The 21,282-nt window shown below is 37.2% G+C and overlaps 1 protein-coding gene across 3 annotated transcripts in view; it reads right to left on the bottom strand.

The window, feature by feature from the left end:
• The window catches only part of pibf1 (progesterone immunomodulatory binding factor 1), a 50,500-nt gene that overhangs the window by 13,531 nt on the left and 15,687 nt on the right, over window positions 1-21,282 (bottom strand). For all 3 annotated transcript variants that reach the window (XM_017715112.2, XM_017715111.2, XM_017715113.2), the window contains exons 11-14: window positions 7,090-7,255; window positions 5,615-5,765; window positions 2,805-2,895; window positions 2,037-2,139 (exon numbers count right to left, since the gene is read on the bottom strand). In XM_017715112.2, coding sequence (XP_017570601.1) covers window positions 2,037-2,139; window positions 2,805-2,895; window positions 5,615-5,765; window positions 7,090-7,255 — 511 coding nt within the window. The remainder of the gene's footprint in view (window positions 1-2,036; window positions 2,140-2,804; window positions 2,896-5,614; window positions 5,766-7,089; window positions 7,256-21,282) is intronic.

Raw genomic sequence — 21,282 nt, 5'->3', positions numbered from 1 at the left:
AAAGCTGCAATATGCAAATGTTTTACTGTCAAGCATTGTGACCACATATCCTTTAGGTGTTTAAATGAATTGAGGCATTGTCATGAGCTGACAAACCTAAAACATTTAAATGACCATTCAAAAGTTTAGAATCACTTGCCAGTCATATGTAAAGGTCTGGGCAAAACTTTGGGTCAAATTCTGTTTTGTTGATTGATCAGTTTTGTTGAGTGAAATGTTAATACATCCTCTACAGAACACACTTCAGCACACTTTAATACACTATTGCTGTTCTTTCCCAAATAAAATAAATATAAGCATGGCTTGGGGCAAAAAGTTATAGCACATTTTATATTGCACTTTTTTCCAACATATTGTCAGAAAAATGCCTCCACTTAGAAACTAAAACAAAACATATAATTTGGACACCACTCTACAATTACATATACAAGGCAGTTTTAAATATTTCAAAGTATTCAAGGTGAACAGATTCTAGATATTTGGTTCAATATTGAAGATCTCTTTGAAGAAACAAATACAACAATAGAAATATATATTAATTTTCTATTTCCCTTAAGATTCGATTTCCAGTTTTGAAATATGATGAACTGTAAAACTTCCTAATGTTACACATTTATCTGTCATTTCAGAATCTCTGGTTGTGTTCATTAATCTGGACACATACAACATTGTTCATTTTACTTACAGATTACTAGCTTTCTATTAATTCACTGAAAGCCATGATATTTGTAATTTGTAATCAATTCATCCACTTGTCTGCACCAAAGTGGTTACTGTAAACACTGATTTCAAACCTTTACTTTGATTGCAAACCTTTAAACAGTAGTGTGGGTCTAGTATTGCAGTCCGATCTTTAAAGTGAAACATAGCCCGGAAGGGGGGGGGGTGCTCTGAGCTAGATGCTACAAGGGGAAGATTATGCATCTTTCTTTCTTACCCTTTCTTTACATTAATCTTTTCACTTGAGGTGATCAGTTTAACCTAATGTATGCAAAGTGATACAGACAACTTATTAAGCTTCAATTACTCTTCTTAACTTCTTATCTTTCGCTCTCTCTGTTTACTGCTACACATTTTTGTGTAGCCCACTAAAGTAAACGAACTGCAACAGTACAATAGTGGCAGAAAACTTTTGAAAGAAGTCATCTGGGCAGCACAACACACACTTAATCTGTTAATCATGAACAAATACAAATTAAAGTGACAGAAAAATTCAGTGAGGAGTGAAGATAATACAACAGCTGGCTGACTCTTGTGAGAGCCCATATGAACGGTCGAGTTTCTGCATGAATTCAGCCAACAGAGGCAGTTGACTGCGGTTATCTGTGTGCTTTAGAAGTACGACATTACAAGCTAGATTATGCAAATAAAACTGACTGGACCTGAAACTCAAAGTGTTGTTATGTGCAGGACACAATGTTATTTAACAGTACAGTACAGAGTTTTGTGGCAAAAGTCTCAGGCATCTATGAAAGTGAAAAGTGAAGTACTTTATTTGGGCTGTAAGCATTTATTTGCTCAAAAATACCCTACACTAGAATTCAGGAATCAAATCTGTGTTCCTCCAACTCTTCTAGGTAATCAATACGTTTTTCAAAACATTATGTTGTACTTCAAATATATGCAGCATCTTTACTGACAAAAACACACTTGCAGCCGAGAGAGAGAGAGACAGAGAGAGAGAGAGAGAGAGAGAGAGAGAGAGAGAGAGAGAGAGAGAGAGAGAGAGAGAGAGAGAGAGAGAGAGAGACATAGACAGAGACAAGGAGAGAGAGAGAGGGAGAGAGAGACATAGACAGAGACAAGGAGAGAGAGACAGAGAGAGAGAGACAGCTAGACAGAGACAAGGAAAGAGAGACAGCTAGACAGAGACAAGGAGAGAGAGACAGAGAGAGACAAGGAGAGAGACAGAGAGAGACAGAGAGAGACAAGGAGAGAGACAGAGAGAGAGAGAGACAGAGAGAGAGAGAGATAAACAGACGGCGAGACAGACACACAAAGACAGAAACAGACATACAGACAGAATAGTTCAGTACCTCTTCACTGATTTGCTCTGTGTGGGCAGAGCGTCTCTCCAGGTCTCTCCTCAGCAGCGTGTTCTGTTTCTCCAACTGCAGAACTCTTCGAGCTAGATGAACACTACACACACACACACACACACGCAAATAGACAAATGCATGTATAGATTAGGGATGTACATGGGTACTCGAGCACCCATGAAATATAACATCTTCTATTTGAGTAATCAGCTACTCTGATTGGTGTGATATAAAGCTTAAGATGGGTGAACTGCCAAGCAGGGACAGTGTGGCTTTTATCTTTTAGTTAGACTGACATTATTTCCAGAAACAGTTATACACTCCCCTGCCATTTTATTAGGTATTTCTCTGAATCTTTTGATGATGTTATGGACAGTAGATGATGAAATCCCTAAATTCCTTGCAATTGCATGTTGAGAAACGTTGTTCTTAAACTGTTGGACTATTTGCTCACGCAGTTGTTCACAGAGTGGTGAACCTTACTCCATCCTTGCTTGTGAACGACTGAGCCTTTCAGGGATGCTCCCTTTATACCCAATCATGACACTCACCTGTTTCCAATTAACCTGTTCACCTGTGGAATGTTCCAAACAGGTGTTTATCCAAAAATTATCCAAAACAATTCAATGAAATTTGCTGTGTACATCATTATATGCTATTTCAAATCAGCACTCAAAACACTTCCCTGCAAACCTAAACTTCAGCACAAGAATGACCCATTATAAGCAATGCTCTCTGCAGAATGACGACCTCCTCCATTCTCACCTCTGCTTCAGTCTCCTCTTGGCCGTCGTCGGCACATTCGCTCCATAACCATACGAAAACAGAACCCTCTCAGCCTCATCCTCATTTTCCACTACAAACAAAAAAGAAAAAAAAGAAAGAAAAAAAGGTAAAGAAACAGTGTGTGCTTAAGTGTTTGGACATCTCTCAGACCACCCACCATCATGACCAAAGGGGAGATGACAGCTGGGCTAATAAACCATTATCTGCTGCTTAGAGTAAGTGCAGAAGTATTCAAAATAGGTCCTTTAAAAAGTGATTTAATGTAATGTGAAAATGAAAGATGAAATCTGGGCCTCTGGAACAAATGGAACTGAAAGCAAGTGTTACAAGAGTCATCTATTTCTGCAATAGCTGGAAAATGATCACTTGCCTGGAATAAAGTGAACTTTTCACTTAATTCAACAACTAATCATCCAACTAATCATCCACTATTAGTACCAGTTAGCAACTGATTCAGTAGATGAATGAAGAATTAATCTGTTCTACACCACTGTATATTTGCATGTGTGATGTGTGATACATTATTCTTGCAGCAATTATTACTCACAGAGAGACATGTTGCAATACTCTTATGAAACTTAGAGTTAATTAAAAGTTAAATGTACAGGTGTTCGGGCATGACTTTGGATTTGGCCTCAGGAACACACTAGAAACCATACTGGAGCAGAAAGTGCTATTTCTGAATCAGTTTTGCTTTCTATCTAACTCAGACTGTGATCGGTTACAAGGGCAAGTTGGGTATGAAATTCTCTTTTCACAATAATGAAAAAAGTGGCTCTCTCCTCGGTTACATCAGCCTGGGCTTCCACTAGGAGGAGAACTCACTGTTAGTATCTGATTGGGAGTGGAATCAACTAATTAGTTTGGAGACAAATCTGATTTTTTCTCCAGATGTGCAATCAGCCAATTTATTGTTTTTATTCTGGCCGTTGTATTTTGCAATTTTATGACTTGAGTAATGTAAAACAGCACTATATTTAAATGCTGCTGCCACACCATTATCAAAATGTCAGGGGATAATTATGCACGACCAGTATTTCCCACACTTAGGTTATACTTTGGCAGTGTGGCCCAGTAAACAGACACCCACCCTGGTATATTCTGACTAGTTAATAATGTTGAGCATTTTTGTTAATCTATTTTGGAAACATGCTCTGAATTTGACTGTTACATGAACACAGCTCAGGTTAGGGGGAGAAGTAAAGGAGACAGAAAGAGCGTGAGCAGCAACAGCGTTAAGATAGCTATTTATTACATGTAATTAACAGGTGAGTATTGAGAAATCTTTTAATAAGAAGCTGAGTGCGGAGGCGAAATTCATAGCTCAGGTACCCTCATGCGAGCAAATTCATAATGCCAGAAAATCAATTTTACGCTCATTAAGCTGAGAGACTTCGAATCTTACTGAATCTCACTGAAATCCAGTCAGATGAAACTGCATGTATCTAGAAGTTCATTTTGCATGTATGCAAAATTATTATTTCCCATAGACACTTCTCAGTATTTACAATTACTGTCTACAGATGTTCAGACATGACTTTGGATTTATAACTTTTTAATTGCTATTATTACATTATTATGCTTTTTGACTGTTTTAAAGAGTTGAAATATACTAGGGCAGGTGTCCAAATGCCAGGTGCAGTGACAAAGTATAACCTATATGTGGGAAGCACTGTTATGCATAATGATGCATACTCCTGCTACAACTTTTTAATACAAGTGCTGCAGCAGCATTTAAATACAGCATTTAACTGGTTCGCATTACACCTTTTGGTTATATTGTTTCTTCTATCAGTCATAAATCCCTTCAGTTCACTGTTATTCTCCTGCACAGCAAATTGTCTGGTAGGCTGTAGTGTGACCTACAGGAGCAAAAAGGCACAGATTCAGATCTAAATAATATTTTACAGTACTGTCAAAGATGCTTGATAAAAACTAGCTAGGGAGCAGGTGGGAGCATCTCATTTTTCTTCTATATATTTATGTATATAGTTTCGGTATACTATACAGTATAATATACTACAGAGAGATTCACCTGAAAGAGGCCCTGAATATTCTGTAATAACTCTCGCTAGAACTAATCAATCCGAACGAAACGATGCGCAATGTGCTCCTCAGTAAATGGAGCTTCAAATAAGCTGGGATGCCACTCCATCGGAGCAATGAGATAGGCGTCGGACAGCCGTCGCTAATGCTTACCAAAACATTCAGGAACATGGAGCGCCATCACTTCTGGCCTCGCAAGTAATGCAATCGATTACACATACAGCACGTCAAGGTATGTAGTGTATTATTTTGGTTCAGATTGCTTCATCCTAACAGGAGTTATAGCTGAATGTTCGGGGCCTCTTTCAGTTGATTCTCCCGTATAAACATCACTTGTGCTCAAATAACACCACAGCAGATATGCTCTACGGCAGTCACCAAACCTGGTTCTTAGAGACCTACCTTCCTGTAAAGTCTAGTTCCAACGACATTTAATGTTAGGTAAGGGAACATTAGATGCATGACTAGGAGGAGGTTTGGTGACCACTGCTGTAAAGATATACATTTAAAAAGTCTTAGTGTAATTAATATTTGTATGTAACTGAGTGAAACCAATGTTAGTGCTGTGAATTTGGTTATTTATTTGTGCTTTTATTTGTACTTTAGACTCCAAGCTGCAATGCTCAGCGTTCACCAGCTAGTTAAAAAGGTAGTGTAGAAATCTACATTGAGAAAGATCCTTTGTGCTGACACATTAGTAGGGCTTGTTGGTGGTAAACTTGATTATAGATCTGTTGCCTTACTTTCTGCTGCCTGCATGGTGACATCATCTAGCTCCTTCTCCAGCTTCTCATAGATCTCTAGCCGCTTCTCCTGCTCGACACTCAGGGAGTGCAGCTCAGCGATGCGCTTCTCTGATGACGCCTGCAGTGCGTAAAACTCCTTTGTCAAAACCTGCCAAAAAGAAAGATACCAACTCCAAAGCCTTATTACAACATCACATGTTTTTTATGACTGTTTCAAAAGGGAAGGAGGGAGTTTCTACCCTTATTTAGTCAGATAATGCTAAATGTATGCTGCTAATCTACACACAGTACATGTATGAGGGTTTTTAAAGAGTGAAATAATGAATAAAGGAAATAATGAAACTTAAAACACAACAAGGTAACAGCCCTTAAAATACAGTGTCCTTGACTCTCAAGTCTCAAAAATGAGCTAGCAAATGCTCACTGATTTTGCCTAGTTATGAATATTAGCCTTAACCTGTAGTAGTTCTAAATAACATTAATAAGACAGTAGGATAGCCACAGTGGAAAAGCTGTTATTTTGGACCAAATCTTTTTCTGGGTATCTAATAAAGTTGCTTCAATAAAAACAGTTATTGTTGTAATATGGGTGACACAGCTTTGGCCATTTAGTGTATTACATCCATATGCTAACAACAAAATTTCTCAGGGTGGTATCCAGATGTTCTCATTACAAGATCATGCCTGGTCCTGCCAGATATTAAAAATGCAGCTCACAGTGCTTTAAGGTGTGAACTAAACTTAAACATCTTAAAAAATTTTATGTAACTTCAGTTTACATCTTGGTCACAATATTAATCACAGAAATAGCAATTAGACATTTTCTTTAAATCGTTCAGCCCTAATGAGAAGGTGAAACAAACTTTTGGACATATAGGTCCTGTTTACATCCAATCATCAGATAGCATTTCAATCAAGACACAGCATGTTTACACTTGCCCTTTTGAAACATAACTCCTGCATCCAGATATTGATACCAAGATCTCATTTCCCTGCATGATCAGGCTGGCATGGTGCCAGAGCAGAGCAGGCAGAGTTTAATGCTTTATAAAACATTTTGAAATTGTGATGCAGAGCATTCCAGTCACTAAGTTATAGAGAAAGAAAAGACTGATTAAAAGTGATTAATAAATGTTTTGCTTAGCAGTCATCTGCTTCAACTGCAGCACAGTTGAAAAAAAAAAAAAAGATATGGGTTAATATCCAACCAGACGCAGTGGGAGAACTGACAGAACTGACAGAATTATGTATGGGTGGCAAATGGCTTTTCAACTTTGACGTTTCTAAACCCACATGTACAAACAGGTTAAAAATCATTTGTTTAGCGAGCGAGGAAAACAATTCTGAAAGTTGCAAGTGGAGTGCATGTGCCATTAGACCGTAAATGTAAGCAAGTGGGTTGCATTCTGTTTACACATGCACACATATCTGATCATGAACTGTGCTTGGATACTTTGGTGAAAGCCACTTGCCTCTAGTTTCTTTTGGTGCTTCTCGCACTCTATCTGGCAGAGGCTGAGGTTCTTTGCCGTTTCCTCCTGAACCATCTGAGCACGCTCCACCTCAAAAGCCTTCAGCTTCATCTGGTTCTGCAGCTCAGACACCCTACTGTCAGAGTTCAGCTGCAGCTGCCTCAACCTGCATACAAATGCAACATACCACAATATACCAGAAGCGAGTTATTCTCACAAAATTCATGCACTCATATTTATTCAGGAGAGGTGTGTTTTATGTATTTATGTATACACTACACACAGCTAATACACATTATATACATTAGTGTTTTCCACACCTAGATTATATGGACATCCGCCAAAGTATATTTCGATCATTTTAAAAAATGAAATATGAAAACTGCCTGGGTTGGGGGAGGGGAGGAGAGAGGGCAAAGGTGACAGTGGGAGAGTAAGTCCCACTTACCTAATATTAGCTAGTGACTGCACATAACTGGCAAGAATTTGCTTTACCTTTACTGGAAATAATGGCTAATATTTACTTAACAAATGAATATTGAGACATATTGTAACAACAAGCTGTGCAAGGAGGAGAAGTGGTAGCTCGGTAGCCTGATGTGTGTAAAGTCACAGAGAAGTGCTTTGCGGTCATTAAGCTAGCTTAATCCTTACTGATCTACAGTCATAAGAAATGGCTGTATCTTTGCAGCAGTGGATATTCATGTAAAAGACATTATAGCACATGTTCATTTTTGACTTCAGTTCACTGTTATTCAGAACATTTAAAACTTTTTACACTCAGTTAACACTGAGGCAGGCAGGCAGCAGGTCAGACCATCCATTTTTTACATTCTACCAAATTGGTTCAAAGTTTAACTTTTCACTGACTTGGACTGTAGACTCAAAACAAAAGATTTTAGTCCAAGTCGGTTAAAAGTTCATCGCACCTTAAATTATTTTTATTTTTGAACCAAAATAATAGAATGTTCATTGAACAGGAAACACAGCTTTGAGCAGGTGCACATACATAACATTATAATATTTTCCAGTAAAACACAAAAAAAGTTTACTTAAAAATATGTGTTTCACTAGTGACAGTTCTTAAATGTTACACACTGACTTTCAGACTTTGGAACACACTTACTTCAAAACAACATGATCAAACAAAGATGCAGAAACTCACTTCCTGTTCTAAAATGCAGGGCCGTGGCTAAAATAACACTCCTCCTATGGACTACAACTCTGCTTCAGTAGTGACATGAAAATATAGGGCAGCATCTTTTTTAAGGTTTAAAAATCTAAATATTTCAACATGACAGTATAGTTTCACAAAGTGCTGAAAGAAGACAAAGACATACATTAGGCCTGTAAATGAAGTCACAGTGTGATTAGTATTTGCATGCAACTAACATACTTATATAGTCTGTGTGTACATGTAAAAAGTTATTATAAGTTTTCTTATTTATCTACGTCTTATAGTTGGTGTCTCCCCCTGCCCCTGACTTCCCATCTAAGCATCACACTACATTTTAAATCTGTAGGAAACACTGCATTACAACCACCTAAACCACAAGTAAACTAAACCACCCACAAGTATTGTGGGAATCCAAACTTTGAGACCGCTATAATGTAATTAACTTTAAAAACGATACGGTGTAAGTCATTTATTTATATGTACATACATTCGTTTTGCTTTGTCCTGAAATTTGTGTAATTGGCACTAATTATGATACAGAACAAAAACTTACTAAAAGGTCAATTACATAAAAATAAATCTGGTAGGGAGGAGAAAAGTCTCACTTAATTGAAGCTAAATAAATCAGCAGTATCAAAACTTGAAAAACTTTTAATGAAGTAGAACATTTGTATTTGGACCATAAGTAATCTAAAAGGTGTAATCGCTGAACATAAATCAGAGTATATAGCATACAACCGGAAGCAAATGAAAAAAATAAACGATGTGGCTTTAGAAAGGCTGAGATGAGGCAATAACTTGCTGCAAGGTTATGCAAATACTGTACTCTACATGATGTTGGCACAGTTTATGCATACTTACCGTCAGTCTTCTTCTCTAGAAAATTACAAGTCTCAACATGCCCTTGTACATTCAGTACCAGACCACATACAGTAAATCCACTTTACTACTAATGGGACAGCACAATGGGGGCTTGGCCGAAACCACCGCCTAAACTAGGTAAGTCAAGTTTTCGTTCTCACTACTCTTTTTTTTTTTCCCCCCCATTTTGTTTTCAAGATGAGTTTCAATAGACATTTCCTGCTTGATTAATCTCTCCATTGATGGTTTAAATGAATGCTGATGATGCAACACTGCAATGTTTAAATTCTGTGTCCGCATGATTACTTACAGAAGTGAATCACTTGGAATTGTTGCTGTTGTTAATATAACAACCAAGATGACTCTTTCTTTCAGGAAATCAATAAATTACTGCAAGAATTCTTTATTTGTTCTCCCAAACTCTTGTCTCCTCAGAGTTATGTAAAACCACTTACTTCATTGTTTCTGAACTGCCACTAATACGACATCATTGGACACTTAGGGTTATGTCACCTCGTTGCCTAATAAATCCACAGGTCATTTTTTCACCTTTGTCTCATTCTAATAACAAACAGCTGAGAGCTGATCAGAGTTAACTGCAGCAAAAGGTTGTTCTGCTTAATAATGTTGCAGGTGACGTGATTCATTACACATGATTCATTCACTTGATGTTACTGAGTAGGATGTGCGCATGCGGGTCATTCCAGGACACCCGTTCGTTCACGTTAATGACATTTCCTAAACGAGCGTGAACCATCATGTCAGAGAGGCCAGATTTCAGCAAAAAATCAGATTTGAGCAATGAGGCTTGTAATGTGAATGTAGCTTTAGCAAGCTTTTAATAAAAATACCAAAAAAAGATGTCCAGAACACTCACGGTTTTTCAATGTGGTATTGACGACTAGCTGACAGTATTTTTGAATGAGTAGTTAGCTAGTAAAAATAAGCAGCCATGCAACCCCGACTGCACAGCTCAACATCAAAGAACACTAACTGCCAATTTTTTTTTACATCAGCTAAAAGATTCCAATGCTGGCATGCATCACATAGATTGACAGGGGAGAGAGAACTATACTACCCACTCAGAGACAGAGAAGCCAATTACGCTGTCTTGGACTTCCAGCCATGGACAGCTGTGGAATCACCAGGGATCGAATTTGTAATCTCTCCTACCATAAATATTATCTGTAAACAGCAGAGGACACATTCTTAAACTCAGGCTTACCAAAATACAATGTATCTAACGGAAAAAAGTTTCATAGACCCTTCTATTTAGGGAACTAATGACCGCAAACCAACCAGAACGGATAAAAACCTAAGAATGAATCAAAAACTCCATTGCGTCTTCTATAGTCCTCAAACACATATTGTATTTTTAGAATGTTAAATGGAAACAAATATATTAACACAAGGCACACTCTTCCAGGCACTCAATTACAGAGCTTCTATAAATGTTGGAAAAAATTGTATGAACAAATGACACATTTCAGTCAATTCTTTATTGTTTTGAATGTATATGATATTCAAACAAAATATGAATCTTTAGACCTCTAGCAGTGTGCACAACAATTACAAAAATCATCAGACTACTTCTTTATATTTTCTCTATTTTGACAAGGACCACATTGAATATTTTATTATTTTCTTGTTGCATAATACTGAATTCCTAGGGCTCGTTTCTCTGGTATTCATTAGGCTTAGGCTTTACCCCAGGGAAAAAAAAAAAGACTTGCTCTAAATCCTTTTTTCTTAGTGTTTTTGGCTTATTTATTAATAAGAGTTAAATCTTAAAAGCTAATATCATTTGGATAAGTGTGTGGGACATTGCTGTCTCCTGAAAACTACATGCTCAGGGCATTTTAAAATATTAGTTAAATTCAACAGTGCTAAATTTATTTATGGACCTACATTTCTATTCGTCTTAGACATAAATTTCAAACTAAATATTTTTAAGATGAAAAACACACTTACAGCAGGTGTGGTCAATATGTATGATCAAAAAAGTGGTAAAATACCTGTCAATCTGATTTATCCAAACCACTTTAGGTGCAAGCTATTCTCTATTTTCTGTGGGAAAAGCAGTTGTAAATTCAAAGCAACCAAAAAACAATTTTAAGATCATATTAGCTTGCATTACAATTTTATTAATCTAAGATATTGTTACTCATTACAATTTGCTAAAACCATAATCGATACCTATTCACATCTGAGTAAGCCCTGCTTAATGTGTGTTTACGATGGGTGTTAACTTTCAAACAGATCAATTTAAAGTGTATTTAATGGGTGGCTTGTCATTTCTAACAACATGAAGAATGTAGCACTACCTGTTTAGGCCTTTAGAAAAGTCAACACTTTATGTCTGTGATGACAAAGATGCCTGCTTAAATGTTTGTTTTTTTTCCTAAACTCCTCTTTTTACTTAAAACCTGCTTAAACCCTTTGATTGTGCTAATTCAGCCAAAGGACTTGCATGAAACATTTAAAAGTGAACTTTGGCCTTATGTTTTCCCTTTACCTTAAGTGAGCTTTGTTCTCTCTCTTCAGGAAAATGTTGAAAGAGAAAAGAAAAAGAAAAAAGAAATGCAAATTCTGTTTTATACCCTAGGTTTAAGTTTCAGTACAGACTTTTGTTTCCATTGGTGCAAAGTTTTAATTAAATTGTGTAACTAAAATTACCCCTTAAGCTTACGATAAAAACATAAGATAAAGACTGAAGATGTTCCAGCATAAACAATAATGAAATAAGTGATAATGAGTGTGATATTTCAAAGCAGTGAACTTGTTGGACATAATGCAAAACCACTAGCAACAACATATGGATGAAAACAGAATGTGTGAGCTATCGCTAGATAAATTAACATGAAACTGACTGCAGCCTTACAGGTTCCAAAATAAGCAGATGCTCAACTGTAGTCCAACAACAACAAGACTATCAAGTATAGACTGTGAATCCTTTCAACAAGACATGGCATTACTAATATTAAGATGTACACCTTCTACCTCGTACTCATGCTGCTGTATTTCATGCTGCTGTTATTTGCACCTTACTATTTATTGTTTATTGTTACTTTTGGGAGTTAGCTGGGACCTTGCGTACACCTTTTCGTTCCACCTCATGTACCACATGTGATGCAAATGACAATAAAGCCTTATCTTATCTTGTATTTTTTAACCAACACTTCTGACATCCTGATAACACAATCTGATTGGTTGAAGCATTCTACCTGTCCTGTTATGTGGAATAACAGCATGTTTTGTTTTTTTTCCCCCACAATAAGCATCATTCCATGAAGCTATTTGCAAACAATGTTTATTTGCTCAATTTAACATGTTTGAAAAACTAAGGCTAAAGGTTGGATTGGTCTAAATAATTTTTGTGTTTACATTTACCAGTTTGTAACAGGTGTATTGGTTAGGCCAACATAGTTGACAGGTGTATTATAGAATGGATGTTCAGCAAATTTACAGCAGAAGCATGACAACAACAGCTAGTACTTAGTGTAGCTTATTTTATTGACCATGCTGACCATAGGTATGAAAATTAAAACTAATGACAACACCAATTATAAATGAACTAAAAATTCTTACAGCAATTTATGATCAAATATTAAGCAGACTCCAATGATTTTAGTTAAGCAGTAGTTTGCTGACTGATGTGATACTGCTGATGGTCGAATGTAAATTTGATGTCAGTTGTCTTAAAATCATATAAAAAACATAAGGCTGTGGGTGGTGCCTTCTAGGATGCTACAATTTGTATTAGTTTCTGTTAATCAGCTCTTATTTCTTATTGTTCTTTTCACTAAAGGTTTTTATGTTAGCCACATGCTAAAGGTTAGAGTGGTTTTGTGTCATTTTTATGTTTACTTGTTTGGAGTCTCCATCAGAACAATGTTATTGACAATTGTATTATGGTCAGTGATGTCTATCCAACTTTGTTAAATGTTGTATTATGTGGTCTACTGTCCAGTCTAACAATTTTATATTGCGAGGTACCAAAGAAAGCCATTATACTAATAGATTTAGCAAATCAACTGTTCTATAGTTTTATTCCTAGTTATTTCAGGAAACGTTTAGAGAGGGCAGAAAATATAGAATTAGAATAAACATCAAAGCTTAAATGTCATGTATATGCCCCCCTTTTTGATTATTTATTGATTCATTTGATGAGAAATAAATCTTGTTTCGCCAAGGTGTTTAGTGTTTTGGGTTGTTGTTCATTTGAAATACATATTAGACACTGAAATCCATATTTTCGTTACATCTGTATATTTAAAATATTTATTTGTTTTTGTCCATTTCTTTTAGTTTGACTGCCAAGAAACAGCAGCTGAAATGTTCAAATTAGATTAAAAAAAGTTTTAATTAAAAACAAGCAAACAAATAAGTTAAAACATTAAGATGTAGCTTTGTTCCTACAGGCAGAATAAAACATTTTTAAAAAAATGTAAATACTAATGCTCATTTCATTAACATTCATTCTCCCATGACTGTGAAGACAATGGAAGAGTAATATTTGATAGGAGGTTGGTCCGTTTTGACACGTTTTGTCTCTATCCCTAAAAACTGTCACACATTTCAAAAGCCCTGACTCAGCGTAGCCATTTACACAGACCGATACAACCTACGATTTCCTTCATTTTTCATTCTGTCTTGTCAAAACAGACAGAGTGGTGGAACTGGTCAGTCGCAGACAGAGCCCTGAGGGGGTGTATGGGGTGGGGAGGGGACAACAGCGGTAAAACAGCATCTGTTACTCCAAACACCGCCCCCTAAAGCCAGCTTCTGGGTGAATGTGTGCTATCCCTGCCCCAGAGAAGGAAAAACGCGGGGTATGCCCAACAACTGTGCGTCGAGGACCCACTGGAATGCAAGGCATGCGCCAGGAGTGCAGTGACACTATGAGCCTGTGACTTGTGCAAATAAGGGCTCGCCACTGGAGAAGAAAGTGGAGCAGGGAAACAACCCTGGGAGGGCACAAACACATACCCTAGTGTAAATGACGATGATGATACAGGTCTGCAGGGTTAACTCCGAAGAATATTGCACCATTTACATTACCAGCTCAAAATTCTGGACATCTGTTTGAATGTAGGATGTTCATACTGGTAAATACATACTGATCTAAAAGCTTACATTCCATTAATTTCTGAGGCAAATATAAATAAAGAAGATGCTGGCAGGAATTTAATATACAGAGGTCACGTTTAAAATAAATAATACCTGCTTTTCAAACGGGCCCCAACAAGTACTTTTCAGCAGCCAGCAAGTGCTTGGTATATGCTGCTGTTCAAAAAAATGTTGAAAAGTCTGAAATTTTTAGTATAAAACCAATTTTGTTGTGGATCTACATGTAAAACGATTTTATTATGATGCGGAAACTCCATAACTTCAGAGAGCAAATTATTGTTACATCAAAGCAAAGAACTTACCTCTGGGTGCCTAATGCTGGAAGCACTGCACTGATACAACAGGATTTTGTATTAATCCTGATACTTACTTGAGAGTTTCTTAATCAAGGTATTGGAGAAAATATAAAACATCTAAACTGAGTTGGTGTGTATCTCTACATATTCGTAATTAAATACTGGTAAACTATAAGCTCCTAATGTTGTCAATCTATTTTAAACTCTGATAACTTCACACTTAACTGCACTGTGTGTGGTTACTTTTTTGCCATTTAATCATGAGCATGCAGCAGCCATTCATTTTTTACTGCAGTGTTTAATGAAAAACTACTTTCTAAGTAGCCTTTATTTAATCTGCTACAATAATGCTAGTAGTTGATTCGTTAACATCAAGCTAATGATGCTTTAACTGGGTTTAATCTCTCTCTGAGCAGAAAAAAAAAATGGGACTCCTCCATGATTCTTAAAGGCACATAGAACCACTTTGCCCCCAAAACATCTGACATTACAGCCCAAAACACAGCAGTGTTTTATCATTATTGAAAGTATTCTGGTTCAGTCTGTTCTGTTCCTATTTACTGCTACTTAAAACGCTCCTTTCCACCACTGCCTGGATATGTCATGCACCCAGAATTACAGCCAATGTTCATGTTTCCAAGCATTCTGATTTGGTCTATAGGTTTCAACTCATTTGATGGAAGCTGTAAAAAGGAAGAAATGGTAGCTCTTTCAAGAATGATAAACAGAGCTGTAGAGAATTCCATATAGGGTTTGGCAATGTCTACCTAACTGGAATATGATGTCTGCTGGAGGGGGTTTGAGGCAGCCCAATGACACCAAGCTCGATGGCATTGAAGGCCTAGCCACACCAAGTATGTAATAACAAATAAATAAAAATAAGTAGCAGTGACCAACTTTTGACTGCCACTGCACAACCTGATTACCTAGCTTACACCTGCTTTGGCAGCAAATAGACAAGCAAATAAAGTGAATAAGTGAATTACCCTGAAAAGTACAGAAAGCAAAGGCTGTGGAATGTTGGGCCCAATCTAACAAGGAAACAATACGTTACCTTTGATTTAGAGCCAAGTTGTTTTTCTGTGGTGTCTACACGGGGAGGGCTGTACGTGCCCCTGAATGTTTTACGATGCCAACAATGCCACCAAGTAGTAACAGAAAACATGCAAATCATGTATACCCCAGAGGCCGCGCTATGTGAGGCCTTGGGCACAGTTTACAGGGCAAGAGAAGGCAACTGGCACATTACTGCATATGACCTGAGGGGCATCACTGATGTTTTGCACCTGCCTGCCTTCACTAAATCATAGCCACTCACAGTCAAGATAACATCCATCATGCAAAAGGACTAATAATGGATCAGTTTACCTTCTGTAAATTTCTGAATAAGGTTACACGACCCCAAAGAACAAGATTAAAGAGCTGGAGCTCTTGAAAGAAAGACAGAAAGAAAGAAAAAAAGACAGAAAAGACAGAAAGACAGAAAGACATAGAAAGAAAGAAAGAAAAAAAGACAGAAAGAAAGACAGAAAGAAAGAAAAAAAGACAGAAAAGACAGAAAGAAAGAAAGACATAGAAAGACAGAAAGACAGAAAGAAAGAAAGACAGAAAGAAAGAAAGACAGAAAGAAAGACAGACAGAAAGAAAGACAGAAAGAAAGAAAAAAAGACAGAAAAGACAGAAAGAAAGAAAGACATAGAAAGACAGAAAGACAGAAAGAAAGACAGAAAGAAAGAAAAAAAGACAGAAAGAAAGAAAGACATAGAAAGACAGAAAGACAGAAAGAAAGAAAGAAAGAAAGACAAAGAAATAAAGACAGACAGAAAGAAAGAAAGAAAGAAAGAAAGAAAGAAAGACAGAAAGAAAGAAAGACAGAAAGAAAGACAGAAAGAAAGAAAAAAAGACAGAAAAGACAGAAAGAAAGAAAGACATAGAAAGACAGAAAGACAGAAAGAAAGAAAGAAAGACAAAGAAATAAAGACAGAAAGACAGAAAGACAGAAAGAAAGAAAGAAAGAAAGAAAGAAAGAAAGACTTTAGCATCTCTAGTTCCAACTTCCTCCCATAACACGGCTTTTAAGGTCACAACCACTTTTTCTGTATATCTCAGAAACTAGCGAGGATACAAGCATAAATGTTGGCAAGGACTTTCCTCTTAAAAATATCAAGCAAATCTTTGATGGTTGGTGGAGACGTTTTTGTGAGTTCATATGAATCGACCATAATTACTAAGTAAATTTGTACCAAGTAAATTTCTAAATGAAATTGGCCCAATGTTGGAGAATGTACGCCATCCGATGTCTGACATGTTTCAAAGTTCTTCTGTTCTAACCAAAAATTCTAGTGTAACAAACCATTAAGCGGTCTATCCTCTGCTGAAGGGCAGGGCCTACATTTGCCTGACAAGGGTGTACCTACAGTGCTTTAGCACTGACTCAGTGCACTCCAGTTCAAATCTGGCTAGGCCTTAAAGCTTGCAGAACTGGCTGGTGAAGTTACCAAACCTAACCAAAAGCAGTCATATAGGCAGCCCCCCTTCTCCCAATACTACATCAAGTTCAGACATAGGCACAGAATGATGACTCAATAACAGCTCTTGCGTCAAATCCAGTACAATAAAAACTACTTGTACAAACATTTATTTCACTGTTACTAGGGTTATCACATTCCGTCAAACCTGTCAGCATAAAAAATTATTTTCTCGACTGCAACAATAAACACAGTCCTGTGTAAATGTCTGAGCCCCCGGTAAAGCCATTTATCTGAGCAATAAGCACTTATTAGTTATTTATAATGCAAACATTATTACTAATAAACTAGTAAACAACATATTAAAGCTTAAACATTTCCAAATCTCTCCTCAAGGAAGCCCAGTACTTATTGTTCCAATACAGTAACTGCTTCAGGTCATCAATACATCATCAAAGGGTCCATTATCCTGCATTTTACTTGGAGGCCCACTTATAAAGTATGTATAGTTTTAAAGACCAAAACAGTAATTAATTTTTAAATGACAGTTTTCCAACCTCTATTTACCCTTATGCCCTTAAGACTGATATATGTAGATAAGTTTGGTTCTAATTGGCTGTCCTGCATTGTGTGCAAAAGATCCGGTTAAATTACAATTGATCTTGGAAGTGAAAATAAGTAAGAAACACATACTCTACAGACAGCAGACATACATGACACATGTATGTGCACAATTTCTATTTATTTAACATATTGGGAAAAGATAAAAGACAAAGCATAAAATATAAAACGTGACATAGCTTTTGCACAGGACATGTTCTGTTTTTCACCAATATGTTAAATTCAGCAAATATACGCTGTTGTCTGTGTAGGATGTGTTAACTTATTTTCACTTAGAAAATCAATAAAACATGTAAAATGACCAGAGGTGCTTTTCATACGACTGTAAACATGTCGGTTTCCGTGACATTACAAAAACAGGCTGTTCTTTCATTTTCATATATTCACTGTATGGACAGGGGAGTAAATTGTACAATTGAAACTTAAACAATGATTAAATACTATAAAATCAAGGAACTTATTGTACCACTGACAAAAAAAATCTCTTAAACAGGCCATTTATATTACATCATGTGTGCTGGTGGAACTGAACAGACCTATACAATGGCTGGAATGCAGAGAGAAGTCAGGAGCCAAATTTGGGTTCTTCTAACTGTATTCATCTAACCAAGTTATTAATAACGTTTTTAAAAATGCTCCGTTGTTTTCATTCTCGTTATGTTTATTATAAAACGTCCTGATCCAGTTCTTTTTCTTTCAATCCATTCCAACCAGCCAATTCTGATCAAACCTTTGTAGTTTACATTGACATGATGATGATCCCTGTGGACTGACTCCCTGATGATTTGGCTACCGCTTTAATCTTCTGCAGTGAAATCACTTCATTTTGACATGTGCATACTGTCACATGTGAACTCATCATTTGTTATTACTGTTGACTACTAATGTGATAAAGCAATTTTATAGTGTCATGAATACACTGCTGCAGACAACCTCTTTCCTTCGTAGGCACAGCCCAGCCTCCCTTATCGCTTGATTTACTCACTCTCATCTTCGTTGTTTGGACCGGTTGTAAAATAAATCACTTATCAGTTCATTTTTAAAACCAACTGAAATATGTAAGTTACATATTAATTAACATTAGTTACAGAAACTACAGAATATAATCAAAATGTTGTAAAGCTTAATTATGTTAATATTTTTAGCTGTTCTGCAAATTAGAGTGTTGCAGTGTTGTAACAATCCTCCAGTCCTAACTGCAGACTAACGTTTGCTTTTTGTTTGTTTTGAAACACCCACTCTTGAATAATGCAACACACACACACACACACACACACACACACACACACACACAATATGGACAAACGCATTGGGATACCTACAAAATATATTTACAGGAGCTTTTATAACATCCCATTCTAGACAGTAATATGGAGTTCGTCCCCCTTTGCAGCTAAAATAGCTTCCACTCTATATATAATCTATATATATTATATATAACTATAAGATGTTGGAGGGTGTCTGTGGGAATTTTTTGCACATTCATTCAGAAAAGCATTTGTGAGGTCAGACACTGATGTTGGACAAGAGGGCCCGACTCGCAATCTCCATTCTAGTTCATCCCAAAGGTGTCAACTGGGTTTGAGGTCAGAGGTCACACCAAACTCACCCAACCATGCCTTTATAGACCTCATAACCTTATGCCTCCTCCACCAAACTTTACAGCTGGCACAATGCAGTCAAGAAGGTAATGTTCTCCTGGCATTCACCAAACCCAGACTCGTCCATCAGACTGACAGATAAAGAGGCGTGATTCATCACTCCACAGAATACGTTTCCACTGCTCCAGAGTGATGCCTGGCATTGTGCTTAGTGATGTAAGGCTTGTATGCAGCTGCTCGCCCATGGAAACCCATGTCACAAAGCTCCCACCACACAGTTTTTTGTGCTGATGTTAATGCCAGAGGAGGATTGAAACTTAGGAATTATTGAGTCAGCGGAGCGTGGGTGACTTTTATGCACTATGCGCCTCTCTGTAGCATTCTGTAGACCTTACCCTGTAACTTTACGTGGTTTACAAGTTGCTGTGGTTCCTAAACACTTCTACTTTTCAATAATACCACTCACAGTTGATTGTGGAATATCTAAGAGGGAAGAAATTTCCCAAACTGACTTGTTGCAACGGCATTCTATCACAGTACCATGCTCAAATTCATTGAAGTGAAGTGTGCTGAGCATAATTCAAATGTCTTCATATAAAAAAGCCGCCGCCATACCATGAAAAAGGCAGCAAAAAAGCCAGTTGGATACGGAAACAAAAAGAACATGATTAAATTAATACATGGATTATGTACTAAACATTAGCTGGATATAAAGGCTTACATATGAGTCACTCTCAGCTATGAAGGGCTAACACCGAGCAACAAAAAATAATAAACCCATGATGACATTATTACGACTGTCATGTTAAACACTGGCGACACACTCATGCTGAAGTCTGAGAAAACGTGGGAATCATTTGCTGCGTGTCTGACTCTCCTTTAAAGAATACCGCCATCAAAAATAATTATAGGTATTAGTGTCCAAAGTACTTCTCGTTTCTGGCTGTACCTGAGCTGACACCCTTGTTGCTCTGTTTTCTCCCAACGATAAACAAGAGAAAACAATAGCTTTAAAAAAACAAAAAAACATGAACACGTATTAACAAAGGAATGACATGTATGTCTTTTGATCATCTCTGTCTGGAGAAAGAGTAAGAGTGACAGTAAGAGAGCTTTGATTAGTGAGCTAATAAAACTCGTATTTTTAAAACGCACAGTATGTACAGTGGCAACCACGGGGAGAGAAACAATACATTTAACGCTGACATCTGTGATTTTGTCAGCAATCAGTCCTTGCCAAGATCTTCAGAAGGAATTCAGACAAGGCCGTGATGTACAGCTTTATAACCAGTGAAAGACATTGTGTCTGACAGTTCAGTACATACAGTACAGTAAAAATAGGCATGTGAGGAACTCAATTAACATATAATTATGACCTTAATTATGAAAATTAAGTTAGGTTTCTCAAAAAGGTAAACCCATACCAGAGTACTGCTTTTTCTATATAAAAAGCTGTTCATGACAAAATGTGCAGGGATGTTCTGTTCATTTCAACTGTAATTTGCTGAAGTTGGAAGAAAACCTGTTTTTCTCCTATAAAGATACAACCTGTGAAAGGAACGTTTCAGCGAACAATTAAATTAGCATGATTTATCACTTACACCAGTTGCAGTCGATCAGCCTAGACACGCATGATATCTGACATTTGCTTCTTTACTTTGCAGCGGGAAATGCTAGGCTAACAATGTTAAAAAATGCTGGAATTGGATTGTCATCAAACTCATCTCCGTAAATTTTCTTTGCTTCGAAAATCTATCAAAAATCTACACTGTTAAGTTTAAACTCGCTCTTGGCTGGTCTTCCCATGCGGGCCATCAAGCCTCTGCAACTCATCCAGAATGCGGCAGCACAGCTCGTCTTCAATCTGCCCAAGTTCAGCCACGTCACCCCATTGCTGCGCTCCCTTCACTGGCTTCCTGTAGCTGCGAGCATCAGATTTAAAACCCTAATGCTTGCCTACAAAGCCAAAAATGGACCAGCCCCTACCTAAATGGTGAAATCTCGAACTGAACCACGAGCCCTTCGAGCTTCGAGTACAG

This window comes from Pygocentrus nattereri, chromosome 12 (genome assembly GCF_015220715.1).
Source record: "Pygocentrus nattereri isolate fPygNat1 chromosome 12, fPygNat1.pri, whole genome shotgun sequence".
NCBI lineage: Eukaryota > Metazoa > Chordata > Actinopteri > Characiformes > Serrasalmidae > Pygocentrus > Pygocentrus nattereri.
This window is presented reverse-complemented; position numbering and strand designations above follow the sequence as displayed.